Here is a 15,158-nt window from a genome sequence, read left to right on the forward strand (position 1 = left end):
CAAAGCTTTTCAATTACTTTTAAAAAGTAAAGCCTCGCCCTAACTGGTTTGGCTCAGTGGATAGAGCGTCGGCCTGCGGACTGTAGGGTCCCAGGTTCAATTCTGGTCAAGGGCGTGTACCTTGGTTACGGGCACATCCCCAGTGGGGAGTGTGCAGGAGGCAGCTGATTGATGTTTCTCTCTCATCGATGTTTCTGACTCTCTATCCCTCCCCTCTCCCTTCTGTAAAAAAATCAATAAAATATATATTTTTAAAGATAAAATAAAAAGTAAAGCCTCTAATAAAATAGCCAAAACTGCCCACTTAGAGGAAATCATGTCCAATGTGCAATAAATACTGGAGAAATATTAGCCTACCTACCGGAATTTCTTTAGCCTTGCTAGGGAATTTAGATTTTAGGATCCCTAACATAAAGTATTTCATTTAAAATAAGAAGGCAGATTAATTTGACAATACATTTAAGTCATAATAATTTATTCTAAGGATTTTTACAAAATACTTTATGAAAATTATACATATATAGGAAATACAGTATAATTAAACAATTTACATTCTAATTAAAACTTTGTTGCAAAGCATGTCTGTGACCACTCTCATGCTGCTTTCATATAGTAGAGTTATAAGAAAAACAGAATCTTACATATGCAAGGCTTTTGTTTTATATATATCCTATTACAAAATACAGGCTTGAGACCTAGCTTAGGAGAAAATTAAGCCAAAAACTGAACTCCACTTATGGCCAGTGGGTGGCACCAAAGCACATCCGAGACTGTTTTAACACTGGGAAAAGGGAAAGCAGTTTCTCAAGACAGAAAGTACATGCAGTAAACTCGGTCTCGCCCTAATATGGAATTCCGTATTTTATAGAGATTACAGAGTAAATAGTTTTCTTATGGTCAAATTCTTTATCATCACCGATATTCTGCCTCCCCCCCCCCTCCCGCCATAGGAATACCTCTGTCACTGTTTTCCACAACCAACGTATTTGCAGTTGCTGTAAGGAATTTCATTGGTCAAGAGGCAGGCTTTGCTAACCGTAGCACAAGACTGGTGTGAAGCACATGATGGAAAACTAGAAAAATTTTCCTGTTAACACGCCACATTTAATAATTTTTTTGGGGGAGGGCAGCTTTTTCTTTGAAGCAACAGGTGGATTTTCCTAGCTTTCTCCAATATCTTCGTTAACACTGGAGTCACACATACGTTATACATTTTGTTATTTTTTAAATACCGTGGGCCTATAACCAAAGAGGCACATGCAGGTTGACTTTAAAATGAGTGCCGACAGATAGGAGGTGCTGATCTCTGTCCACATGGTCAGATTTTCAAGATCAGATTCCACCTGGTTAGTAGTTTTCAGTGGAGGTGCCAATGGACTTTGGGGTCATTTGGAAATCCTGGCGATCAACAGCCTTCTGAGAGGCAGGGTTGCTTCAATCCAAGTGTTGGGGGAATTTACCATCTTTTCCCAGAGAGCAACTTCCTCTGAAGTGGAGTCCATCCAGTCCACCTCAGTATCATAACTTTTACCTGAAAAGAAGCTTTGCATTAAAAAAGGAATAGTGCATCGGGGAGTGGGAGGGAACTTGTTATTCTTTTTTAAAAAAATATTTTCTATTAATTTCACAGAGGAAGGGTGAGGTAGACAGAGACAGAAACATTAACGATGAGAGGAAATCATTGACTGGCTTCCTCCTGCCCACCCCTCACTGGGAATCGGGCCCGCAACCCGGCCATATGCCCTGCGGGGGAATTGAACCAAGACCTCCTCTTCATGGGTTGATGCTCAACCACTGAGCCACACCAGCCGGGCAGTCGTTCTTTAATTATAAGCACCAATGGAATTCAGCTAGGAAGAGTTTTAACGTCACCCGGAGGGCAGACCTGGGACTCACTATAAGAAAGAACTGCTGAACCATCTGAGATGAGTGCTCTATTCCCAGAGTAATGGTTTCTCTTCTCAGTCATCTGAAAGCTAGATGACAATCTGTCACAGGCATGGGGGGTGGTAGGAAGGATTCCCACCGTGGGTTAGAAGTGACAGCAGATACGCTCTGAGGAAGCGTGACTACAGCTGTAGCGATGAGCAGACTCAATTTGAATCTCGGCTCTGCCACTTACTCACTCTGTTACTTAATTTCTTGGAAAGCCGGCTGTTCTGGAGATAACATTAGTAACTACTCATCAAATTGCTGTTAGGATGAAGTGAAATAATGCAAATAAAGCACTCAGTACGGTGACCAGTGCTCCAAAAATGTTAATTACTATTATTATTCAAAGCACACTTTTAGCCAGGAAGGGCCATGTTTTTCAGGAAAGAGTAGAGACGAGAGCTCTTCTGTCCCCCCCCCCCCGCCCCCCCAATAAGGTAAGCTCTGTGTGGTGAGACACTGCCCCCTGTTAATCTTCATATCCAGAGCCCGCAGCACGCAGCTGGCACGCCTTCACTCACTCACTAGATTACACTTAATGGAAATATCTGTTTGCATTAGGAAGGAGCAAAGCAACAAATCTCTAGCAGCAGTTCTCAACCTGTGGGTTGCGACCCTTTCACAGGGCTCGCCTAAGACCATCGGGAAACACATATATAATTACATGTTGTTTTTGTGATTAATCACTATGCTTTAATTATGTTCAATTTGTAACAATGAAATTGGGGGTCACCACAACATGAGGAACTGTATTAAAGGGTCGCAGCATTAGGAAGGTTGAGAACCACTGCTAGCATCTCCAGAAGCATTTGGCTCACAGGAGATTTAAAAAAGTAACAAATATTACCGGTTCCAAAGCCGATCCGAAGACCTCCCAAAAACTGGTTGGTTAATTTGTAATGGTCCCAGACGGTAAGCTCTACGCAGGCTTCCGTCAGATCTTCAGGCCTGAACCCATCGTACACCATGGTGTGGTTGAAGACAGGGTTGGTGGTCTTCCCCACAGCTCTTGTCCTCTGGCGACTTTTCCGACTTGTATCTGGCAGGATGATGCTACCAAAGGAAACATGATTGTAAGAGCATTTTAATGAGATAGTGGACACTTGTGCTTTCCGTGCACTTCAACGGAGCTACTTGTGGAAGGAAGGGAAGGGGAGAGTGTAGAGAAACAGCACTGATGGTGGGAGCCATCATGCAGGAAAGACTGAGCATTCGAGCGGACCAGACTTGCCTTGAACCCTGACTCTGCCACTTGTTGGCTGTGTATTGCAGGGAAAGTTAGTGAACCTTTCAGGCACTTGCTTCCTCATCTGTAAGACGGGAGTGGTAACGCCTACTTCATAAGGTTAGTATTAAAATTACATATTAAGCAAACAACTGAGCTCAGTTCCCGCATTTAGTAAGTGCTTACTATGTAGCAATTGTTTGAGGATTCCTTTAAAATTTGGAAGCACAGTCTATTCCCGATTATCTGGGATAGCCTAAGGAATTAGTCTTGTACAGAATTGGAAAAGAAGAGAAACCTCCCCCATTTGTTAGATTTGATTTTGGAAATAAATTATATATTTGCAATCATTTACATTTAATTTGTGGTAACAGCTGAATTAACTTTTAACCTATCATGCCCCCGGTAAAGGCAAGAAGGTCTGAGACTATTCTCAAAGTAGGAGACTGACCTGAGTTGAAAAATGTTACCAGCTGACATCTACGAAGAATGTGTTGCCTTTCTGTTTTGTGGGTGGTTTCTTTTGCTGTACCGAAGCTTTTTGGTTTGATGTAGTCCCATTCATTTATTTTTGCTTTTACTTCCCTTGCCTTTGGGGTCAAGTTCACAAAATCCCCTCTGAGACCAAGGTCCATGAATTTAGTACCAATGTTTTCTTTGATGTATTTTGTTATTTTAGGCTCATAGTCAGGTCTTTAGCCATTTTGAGTTAATTTTTGTGTATGGTGTCATACCCCTATGTTCATTGCAGCATTGTTCACAATAACCAAGACATGGAAACAACCTGTGTCCTTTGATGGATGATCAGGTAAAGAAGATGTGATACATTTATACAATGAAATACAACTCAGCTATAAAAAAATAAAAAAGATGAAATATTGCCATTTGCGACAACATGGATAGACCTTGAGTGTATCATACTAAGTAAAATAAATCAGGTGGGCCTGGCTGGCATGGCTCAGTGGTTGAGCACTGATCTATGAACCAAGAGGTCTTGGTTTGATTCCCAGTCAGGGCACATGCCCAGGTTGTAGGCTTGATCCCCAGTGTGGGGCATGCAGGAGGCAGCCAATCAATGATTCTTTCTTATTGATATTTCTTTCTATATCTCTCTCCCCCCTTCATCTCTGAAATCAATAAAAATACTAAGAAAAAATAAGTCAGGTGGGAAAGAACAAGAACCATACAATTTCATCCATATGTGGGATATAAAACAGAAAGCAACATACAAACAAGCAAAACAAAATCATAATCACAGACAATAGTATGGTTGTTATCAGAAGGGAAGGCGGGTAGCAGGCGGGGGGAGGATGAAGAGGAGAAAGGGGGTCAAATATATGGTGATAGAAGGAGAATACACTTTGGGTGGGGAGCACGCAGTGCATTATACAGAAGATGTATTATAGAACTGTACACCTGAAACTTAGATAATGTTATTAACTAATGTTACCCAAAAAAATTTAATTTAAAAAAGAACATCTAGAGGGAAAATCACAAATAATGTCATATAAAATTAAATAGTTACAACTGGACTTCTGGTAGAATCTATATAGAAAAAATTAGTCAGAGGGAGTTAGGATGACACATTAATATCTGTTTAGCTACTATTTAGATACCAGGCATTTATATGTGTAACAGAGAAAAAGGTTTGCCACTTAAGAACCAAAATTATCTTAAATTCTTATGAGCTATTAGTACAGCTCTGCTTAGCAAATACTTTTCCAGATATTTGTAGCCTGATGCCAAAGGCCTTTTGAAAATGGATCATAGAATAGGGGCTTCTCTAAGGGGCCAAGGGCTGTGACATCCCACTGTTAGAAATCGCAAAAAGTCTGTCGTACTGAATATTGTTCTCACCAGTAGATGTGCCTCCTAGAAGACATTACATATCTGAGTATGTGGTCTCCGGTTTCATGTTTACATATGTCCTCTTATCTTTATGATTTTAAAAGTATATGAAGTCTTGGGGGGGGGGGTCATATCACAGATTCCCCTAATTCATGGAGTCACTGTCTCAAATTATTTCATTTAAACTATGGATGATGAGTTTCAGCATCACAGAAATAGAGAACTAACATCAACCAGCAAAGGCCAGGCTACTGTAGAACTGCAAAGGCAGACTTATCAATGCCATTACCATTTTACAAAAGAATTTAGATGGCTGCCCCTTAGCATTGGTAGATCAAGGCATTCCTTCACCCATATATGTACTTCTCCAGTTGTAGGAAGCTTTTTACCTATAATAAAAAAAAGAGAGAAAATAAAATGTTAGTGCTATTCCTCTCTTGGCAATACTGCATCTAAAGATGCCAATCTAAAAATGCACTGCACACATCTTAGCTATCTATAATAATAAAAGCGTAATATGCAAATTAGACCGAACAGCCGAATGACCTTCCGGATGTCATTCTGGACGTCCTTCTGGATGAAGCCATGGCAGCAGGGGCTGAGGTGGCGGGGGCCAAGGTAGAGATGGTTAGGGCTGACCAGGCAAGGAGGTGAGTGGTTAGGGGCAATCAGGCAGGCAGGCAAGCAGTTAGGGGTGATAAGGCAGGCAGGAAAGCAGTTGGGGGTGATCAGGCTGGCAGGCAGAGACAGTTAGGTGTGATTATGCAGGCAGGTGAGCAGTTAGGGGCGATCAGACAGGCAGGCGAGAGGTTAGGAGCCAGCAGTCCCAGATTGCAAGAGGGTACAGGCCAGGCTGAGGGACCCTCCCCCCCCCCCCCCGTGCACAAATTTCGTGCACCAGGCCTCTAGTTGTAAATAATGCTGCTATGAACATAGGGGTGCATATATTCTTTCTGATTTATGTTGCTGGATTCTTAGGAAATCAGAAAGAAAATATGCATTCCTATGATCATAGCAGCATTATTCACAATAGCTAAGATCTGAAAACAGCCCAAGTGCCCATCAGTAGATGAGTGGCTAAAAAAAGCCAAGGTACATTTACACAATGGAATACTATTCAGCTAAAAAAGAAGGAACTCTGACCCTCTGCGACCGCATGGATGATTATGCTAAATCAAATAATCCAGAGAAAGACCAATATCACATGATCTCACTTATATGTGGAATCTAATGAACAAAATAAACTAACAGACAAAATAGGTCCAGACACACAGATGCATGGAACAGAATGACAGATCTCAGAGGGGAAGGAGGTGGAGGGGACAGGAAGAGATTAACCTAAGAACATAGATGCATAACCCACGGACACAGACAATAGTGTGGGGAAGGCCTGGAGTGGCGTAGGGCTGGGTAAAGGGGTCAAGGAAGAGGAAAATGGGGGACCTCTGTAATACTGTCAACAATACATAAGTAAATAATAATAATAATAATAATAATAATAATAATAATAATAATACTAGCTGGTATTTGATGATATGATCCTAATAGGTTAAATCTATACATTCTTTTTTAAAAAAATATTTTTATTGATTTTAGAGAGGAAAGGAGAGGAAAAGAGAGATAGAAACATCAATGATGAGAGATAATCACTGATCGGCTGCCTTCTGCACACCCCCTACAGGGGATCGAGCCTGCAACTTGGGCATGTGCCCTTGACCGGAATCAAACCTGGGACCCTTCAGTCCACAGGCCGACGCTCTATCTACTGAGTCAAACCGGCCAGGGATATACATTCTTAATTATAGCTTTTATAGTCTGGCTGTGCTGAGCTCAGACAGCTCTATGAAAATAATTTATATTTATTCCAAGTACAGAGTATTACATCATTCTTGTCGGGTTTTGCTGGCTCCACAGGATCAGTTATAGATATCAGGCATGTGAGTCATCCATTTATACTGATATTCAAAATATCTCAGTGAAATGCACATACCTTTCAAACACTGATACCAATGTCAGTTGGTGCCGACATATTAAATGTATTACTGCAAAGCAACCCAAACAGGTGCTAGCTAAGAGAGAGTCATTCTTTTTGTTAAAAGTAGAGTGTAAAAAGTTAAACATTTGCCCTAGCTGGTTTGGCTCAGTGGATAGAGTGTCGGCCTGCGGACTGAAGGGTCTCAGGTTTGATTCTGGTCAAGGGCACATGCCTGGGTTGTGGGCTCAATCCCCAGTAAGGCGTGTGCAGGAGGCAGCCGATCAATGATTCTCTCTCATCATTAATGTTGCTATCTCTCCCTCTCCCTTCCTCTCTGAAATCAATAAAAATATGTATTTTTAAAAAAAGTTAAACATTTTATAAGACTATTATATAAACACACATAAAAGTGAATATTATGGGTAGGGGATTACTGAGAAGTTGGTTTAGTCTGAAGTTGTCTAGGTTGGGTGCACCTGGTCAGAGGAATACTATCATATTTTTCCGGATGACTTAACCCAATCAGTCAACCAACCAGGCATCTATTATGTGGTCAGCTCTATTATATGAATGGCATTGAATATATAAGAACTACAAGAAAGACTAACTCAATTAAAACTATAAAAATGTACTAAGGAATGAAATGCCAAATTATTACTGTAATGTTCTAGGAGATAATGTGATCAGTGAGGGGGAATATAGTCAGGAAAGGCTACATGGGGAGATAGGACTTCATCTAAGACTTGGATAGGTTGAGGAGAAGGTTAGCCAACACAGAGAAGAGAGACTACATGAGTAAAAACACAGGGAAGGTGGAGCCCATACAACACACAGTCCCCCAGCTCCCACCACCAAGAAACGGTGGTGGAGAGAATGGGAAATGAGATTGGTACAGTTTCTATGCATGTTGACCATAAATGATAGGATACAAATTATATAAGAAAGAATCTTTTAGAAAGATCCAGAAGTAACAAGATAGTGGTTTGGCGGCCATTTGACCTAAAGATATGTTTGCTTTCCCTCCAATTCTTTTTTCTTTTTATTTAACTGAATTAGAATGCCTTTCTCTAGCTCAGTCACTGCCCTCACCATCCATTATGTCCTTTATCCCACTAGTTTCATTGCCTGGTTACTGAAAGACTTTGCCTGTGCAATCCCTATGTCAGCCACACATTCATACAGATTCCTAAGGAGAATAACTAGGGGAACTTGCTTGAGAAATGAAAGGGGGGCTGGCATTCATTTCCTGCCTATCTCTTGCTTCTTAAAGGGGCTGCAGACTTGAGGCTCTAACAAGTATTAGTAATCTTCAGGAAAGATCACAGTGAGTAATTCAGGAAAAAGCTTTCTCTCCTGAGGAGACCTTGAGAATGGAAGACCAATGAGCTCTAATTTCTTAAGGTTCATATGCATTTTTCCAATTCCCACCTGTGAAAAAAAACCATTCAGGTTCCATTCTTATCACAACACTGTCAATAGGTCCAAATTCTGAATACAGAGAAGGTCATACACATTGTGCAGATACAAACTTTTGGGAGAGTGAGGAGCAAGTTAAAATAAAGACTGGAAAACTAGACTTAAAAAAGAGAGAGAGAGAGAGAGAGAGAGAGAGAGAGAGAGAGAGAGAGAGAGAAACAGAAAGTAGAATGGTGGCTACCAGGATCAGGAGGAAAGGGGCTAAGGGGTTTTGTAGTTCAATAGGGTGAACCCTGAGAAGAAAAAATAGACAACTACTAAAAAGGGCTCTTGGTGGCAATTTGGGCTCAAATAAAAAACAGAGCCTAGCCAAAGGACTTCTCACGCAAACTGCGCCTCATGGAGAAGCCTCTGCGCTAAACCACCTGCCTCTGCACTTAATTGCCTGCCTGCCATCTGAGCCAGCCCTTTAAAAGATTTCCTGGGATCCTATTTCAACCAATAGGTAGAGGGTTTCCCCCATCCAAACACAGCTGTGCAATTCCAGCCAATCAGAGTGGCTCTATTCTGACCAATCAAGACAGAGCCTTTTGGACCAATCAAACCATGAGGATTTGGAGTCCTCATTAGCATGAGGACAGACCAATCAGGGAACAGGGATGGGGACTTCTGTCCATACAAGCCAGCTTCCCTCTGGCTTGGGGAGCACACTTTCTCTTTTCACCAAAGTATGAAGACTATGTCTCCTTGGCTTAGCTCAAACACAGGAGGCCCCAGACTTTTTCTACTGCTGTGCTGTCATATTGTATCACAATTGACTCTGTTTTGTAGTGAATAAAGTTTCCTTCTTTGCTGCATCCCCAGTTGGGGATTCCTGTGGCGCTGAAGTGGCGCAAAGACCAACAGTTGACAATGAGTATAGAGTTTCAGATATATACAAGATGAAAACATTCTGGAGATTTGCTTCACAACAACGTGAATCTACTTAACACTACAATTGTCACACTAAAAAAATGATTAAGAGGGTACATTTTATGTGTTTTTATCACAATAAAAAATGAGAATTTCCTAGTTTACAACTGTGAGTTGACTTGTTTGGTCTATAGGGTTACTAAGTTAATAAATCTATTTAGGGCTTCACCTTTGAAAATAGCATAGAACCCAAAGAAACCCTGAGAGCGTGGGGGTTGAGGAAAGGGCATAAATCTGGACAGAAAATCATTACATACCAGGAATTGGCTCTGGGACGTACTGGAGAGCTAATTTCATTTTACCTCTGTTTTCTGCTTCAAGGGCAACTGGTGCTGTCTGAAAAAAGAAGGAATGTCAGCAGATGTATGACACAAACTATGTACTCTGTTGGTACTCTGTTACAGGGCCTTATCTTCCCCAGTTCTGGAACAACGTTTCACTCCTGAGAGCCCTGGATTAAAATTTCCCTCCCCATCAGAGCTAGACTATTGTTTTTATTTATTTTATTTATTTTTAAAAATATATTTTTATTGATTTCAGAGAGGAAGGGGAAGAGAGAAAGAGATAGAAATAGAGATAGAGAGATAGAAGCATCAATGATGAGAGAGAATCATTGATCGGCTGCCTCCTGCACGCTCCCTAATGGGGATCAAGCCCGCAACCTGGGCATGTGCCCTTGACTGGAATCGAACCTGGGACCCTTCAGTCCCCAGGCCGATGCTCTATGCACTGAGCCAAACCAGCTAGCACTAGACTATTGTTTTTATATCTGGGAGAGTTCTACTGTGCATCTTGGAAAACTTTGTAAGGGTACCCAGAACACATTTCAAGGCCATTAGTCTCAGAGATAGTGGAGAAATTAGAATGGCTTTCTTGGAGATGTGTGAGGTGCTGTGGGATGCCTTGGTTTTTATGAAAACACATAGATTTTGTTAATCCTTCATCCAGCACATAAAACAACTTAATTGTATTCTCTTTCTCTGAAGGAATAAGAAGAGTGTGGGAAGGTGGGTGCTGGAAGAAAGCCAAATATTACATGTTCAAAGATGCATTAACCTGACTATTTTAAACGAAATGAGTAGATGTCTGTAAGAATAACAAAGAATGGACAATAATTTTAAAATATATATCTATTATTTTCAAGTCTATGAGAAATGGTTTTACTTTCAAAATATGGTCCTTTGGAGTCTTATTTCTAAAACATGTCTATATATCAGAAACTTAAGATACGTTAGTTAAAAATGAATGCTTTTGACATCTTCTGAGGAATTCACATCCAGCAAGTCTTAGACCAGAAATAAGTGCTTCATGTGATTTTGATGTAATATTTAGGAAGGAAGCATTTCTTAAAAGAAACTTTTCTTATGTAGATACTAACTAATGATTTCTATGAATTGTTTATATGTATCAATTCCAGCTATGACGGACTAGTTGAGATCACATCAACCCTCATACTGAAAACAATAAAAAAAGTCAATTATAAAATCTACTTGAAGGTACTAAAGAATTATTAAGGTAGGACTCAAATGGATCAGATATTGGAGACTGATATTTTCTCTACTTTCCACTTTGAGGCATTAGCTGATTTTTAAGAAGTGCCAAACTGAGAGAATAAAAAGCCTAGCAGAAAGAGAGTAAGAAGCTAAGAAGGGCTTTCAGTAGTCTAAAGGGCTGGGGAGACAAAAATTGAAATCCATGGCCTGCTAAGGAGGAATGGCCTCTAGTAAGACCAATGGTTCCCAAAGTGTGATTCCCAGGCCAGCAGCAGCAGCAGCACCTGGAAATTTGTTGGAAATGCATATTCCTGGGCACAGGTCTTACTGAATCAGAAACCTTGAGAATAGAGACCAGAAATCTGTGTTTTAATAAGTTCTTCAGGTGAGTTGGATACTAAAATTTGAGATCTACTTCCTAGGCCTGCAGTTGGAACTCCCGAAGGGCCACAGCCTAAGAATATGGGCAAACAAAAACCAGATCAGACTATAGGAAAACCGAAACCCCACCTTCGAGTCAGTTCATTCCCAGATTAGATTAAGGTGGTCTGTCCCTACACTGTGTGTCAGAAGCAAAAGCAAACCTTCCCAAGTTATCCCTAGAATTCTTTTCATGCAATGTCCAGCACGCAATAACCAATGAATAGGCATACAAGGACAAAGGACCAAGAGACCAAAATAAAATAAAAATTTCAATAAGAGACTCACAAATGTTTAAGACATTGGAGTTTTCAGGTACACACGTCACATAACTCTGATTAACGTATTTACAAAGATAAGATGGAACATTTTAGCAGAGAAGAGGCACTTATAAAAAAGAATCAAATGAAAACAGAAGTCTGAAATATATAATTGAGAACTTGTAGACGGGTATCACAGATTAGACATAGTAGATAAGAAAATTATGGAACTATAAGATAGGTTAGCAAGAAATAGCCAACTTGAAGCAAACATGGGAACCAGGGGAAGAAAATATAGAAAAGAGAATAAGAGACATATGAGACAGAGTGGAAAGAGAAAGTGATCCCAAACAGTGGATAAGTATCCTGAATGAAAATTCAACTTTATAGGGCCTTTCTCCTACACACCAGGCCTCAAAACCAACCAACCAATCAACCAACCAACCAACCAACCAATCCAAAAACGCTGAACTTACCTTCCGCTTCAGAGGGTACCACTTCAATTGTTTATTCTGTTTGTTGTCCCAGTCCCAAGTTTCCAAATCTAGTTCCACTTCCCCAAGAAAACTATTGCGTTTAAATGTATCCCGATGCCATACAGACAGGTTCAGCTTCTGTGTCTTTAAGATTTGCTTTTCGATTTTGTACTGCAGTTCAAAGAAGGAAATTAAAGGGGTGAATGATATTACTTTATGCCAAAGTTATGACATAGAGATGAAGAGAAAAGTCATCTGTGCAGATTGGATTTTCTCATCTGTTAGGTTCCAAGTCTTAAGAATATTGCAAAGTCATCCTATTCTAAGTGTCTTGTTTCAAAGAGCTAAAATCCATCTTTCACAAAAGTTGATTTTCTTTGCCCCTTTGGAAAAAGCAAACCATGGCTCAAATATCACAGCTGGTAATAGCTCCTTAGAAACAAAAGCCAATTATTCAATTTTTTACTGGATGCTTTTATTTCTAACTAGGTATAACATAAATCAAACTCATTCTAAAAATGAAGTTTAATCGATGGTCTGTTTTCTACTTAAGGACAAGGTGCATTTTTAAAATAGACTTTATTTTTTAGAGCAGTTTTAGATTCTCAGCAAAACTAAGTGAAAAGTAGAGAGTTCCCATAACCCACCTATCTCTATATCCACACAGCCTCTTCCACTTGATATCCTACAAAGATAAGGAATTTCTCAAGAAAAGATCGACTTGTTTTTTCCTGCTTCATATGGTCAAGTGAAAAATATTTGGCATCCTAAAACTTTTTCATCTAAAATGACAGTCAATCCTTGATTATATGTAATCATGGAAGGGATAATAGTACTTTTAATCTAAAAATAATCTCTATTTGGCTTTATGATGTACTGCTTGAATGCCCATTTTGGTTGTAGCACACTTGTTATTCTCTGAGTTCACTATTTAAATTATCTGGCTTTTCCTGAGTATAGGGCTGAAGTAGCTGACCTAGAAATAGCTAGGGGACTGAGGTATAGCATAGTCAAACTGTAATTAAAAACTTGCTACAGAAAACTCACCCATGGATGACTGAGAATTAATTTAACTCTACTTTTCTCAGAAGATAACCAAATAGTTGGGCAGAATTTTCAGAAGGAGGGTACTTCTATTTGTAGTTTTACATGTTCTATTACTCATGGTTAAGGTAGCATGATGCAGTTTGCAGGGGGTCGGTGGGGGAGAAGGGGAGGGAGAGAATATGGTATTTGAGCCAGGTATACTTTCCATTCATACGCCCATCCATCTATCCTTCCAATAAACATTTGAGTACTTTTTCAGACACTGTACTAGGAGTCAACATTTATTAAGTGCTTAATGTATACTCATCTCTTCCTGTATATAAACTCTCTGAACATTCACCACTACTGAGGTAGGTAGGTCGGTCGGTACTATATTACCTCCTCCCTTTTGCAGGTGTGAAGTGCAGGCAGGCTAAGTCATTTACCCAAGGGCACACAGTTTATAAACAACACAGAGTTGGTCCCTGCCCTCGGGGAGCGTACAATTTACTGGGAAAGCAGACAAACCAGTAAAGTGCTGAGAGTTAAGATAGCCTAAGGCAAAACACGAACACAAGTCAGCAGGCAGCAGGGGGGCCTGCAGGGTAAGGAGAGCTGCTCTTAGGAAGAGGCATTTAAGGCTGCAGGAGGTAGTCAGGGATAGAATGTGGTGAAGAACATTCCAGCCTAAGCAAACACAGAATCCCAGCAGTGTGAGAAAACGTAGCTCTTCCACAGAAGAGAACGGAATAGGGTATCCTGCACAAAGGCTACGACTGTGACAAGAAGAGGCGGGAGCTCAGGTTGTGAAGGGACTGGTGAGCGTGGTCAGGATGGAGTTGACCCTACGGGAATCCTAAAAGCTTTCAAGCAGAGAAATACCACGATCAGAATTATGCTTTTTAGATCATTTTGGTTGCAATGCTCAACTTCATCAGTTGCAGATCCTTGAGCAAGTTACTTCATTTCTCTAAGCTTCATTTGCCGCATCTTATGAGATACAGATAATAGTACCCGCCTAGGGAGTGAATGAGATAATTCGTACATTCATGCATATCATCTCATACAAAGCAGTTTCTAGGAAAATGTTGATCCTCTCCTTCTCCTCTCTGGGCAACTGACTTAATCTGTAGAGGTACAGTATTCAAGAAGATATGGCTAGATACACACATAGGCCACCATTTAGGGTTTTCCCAATCTAGAGTTATAGATACCCGCAGTATCTCATTGTACACAGGATTCAAAGTTTTCTTCACGACAAGTGTTTTCTTCTTGCCCATTTTGCCCTTGTCTGGTAACAGGTAAGTCTTCACATATCTAAAAAGAGAAATGAACAGACAAGAAGGTCAGAGAAAATGAAAAGTGATGTTTCCACCTCTGCTTTTAAAAATGCATTGGAAATTGACAGAAAGAATTCTTTCATAATGAGAAAAGCAATACGCAATAAATGTTCCATCAACACCTTTATGCTTAAAAGTTTAAAGTTATTTCAGGGGAACTGGTCATGAGTTCCTTTCCTTTGGCCTTCTGCCAGAGGTGGGAGGGGAGTACTACAGACCTCTAACAGTGCTTAATTCCACTGGCTTCCTTTCAATTCAGAAAGGCTTTGGTGCTTGCAGAATTATTATTATTTTGTTAATCTTCACCCAAGGATATTTTTCCATTGATTTTTAGGGAGAGTGGAAGAGAGAGGGAAAGACAGAAAAACATCAATGTGAAAGAAACACATTGACTGGTTGGCTCCTGTACGAACCCCGCCAGGCCACAAGCTGGGGAGGAGCCTGCAACCAAGGTATGTGCCCTTGACCCAAATCAAACCCGGGACCCTTTTGGTCCACAGGCTGATGCTCTATCCACTGAGCCAAACTGCCTAGGGCATTGTAGAATTATTTTAAAAAATTTTGTGACTGTTTTTTGAAATAAAATTAATCTTTGCATGCACCTATGCAAGCCATATTCAATGTAAAAAAAAAAAAGGTTATTGGGCTCAGTTGTTTTTGTAATAAAAGGAAAAAGGATTGGGCTTATGCTAGCAGAATAGGAATCAGACTTCTGTATAGAGATGAGTGGGGAATACCATTCCACTTTTGCAAATAAACTGGAAAGTAATTAAAT

General features: G+C 40.3%; 1 protein-coding gene across 4 annotated transcripts in view; it reads right to left on the bottom strand.

Moving 5' to 3' along the window:
• Positions 1–454: 454 nt before the first annotated feature.
• Positions 455–15,158, bottom strand: part of SYTL2 (synaptotagmin like 2) — a gene marked incomplete at its 5' end in the record, with an annotated part of 63,759 nt that continues 49,055 nt past the window's right edge. For all 4 annotated transcript variants that reach the window (XM_081099019.1, XM_081099016.1, XM_081099018.1 and 1 more), the window contains 6 exons: positions 455–1,531; positions 2,780–2,985; positions 5,295–5,394; positions 9,626–9,704; positions 12,018–12,188; positions 14,258–14,360. In XM_081099019.1, coding sequence (XP_080955145.1) covers positions 1,386–1,531; positions 2,780–2,985; positions 5,295–5,394; positions 9,626–9,704; positions 12,018–12,188; positions 14,258–14,360 — 805 coding nt within the window. In that variant the 3' untranslated portion in view covers positions 455–1,385. The remainder of the gene's footprint in view (positions 1,532–2,779; positions 2,986–5,294; positions 5,395–9,625; positions 9,705–12,017; positions 12,189–14,257; positions 14,361–15,158) is intronic.

This window comes from Myotis nattereri, assembly GCF_964212035.1.
Source record: "Myotis nattereri genome assembly, chromosome: 9".
Classification (NCBI taxonomy): domain Eukaryota; kingdom Metazoa; phylum Chordata; class Mammalia; order Chiroptera; family Vespertilionidae; genus Myotis; species Myotis nattereri.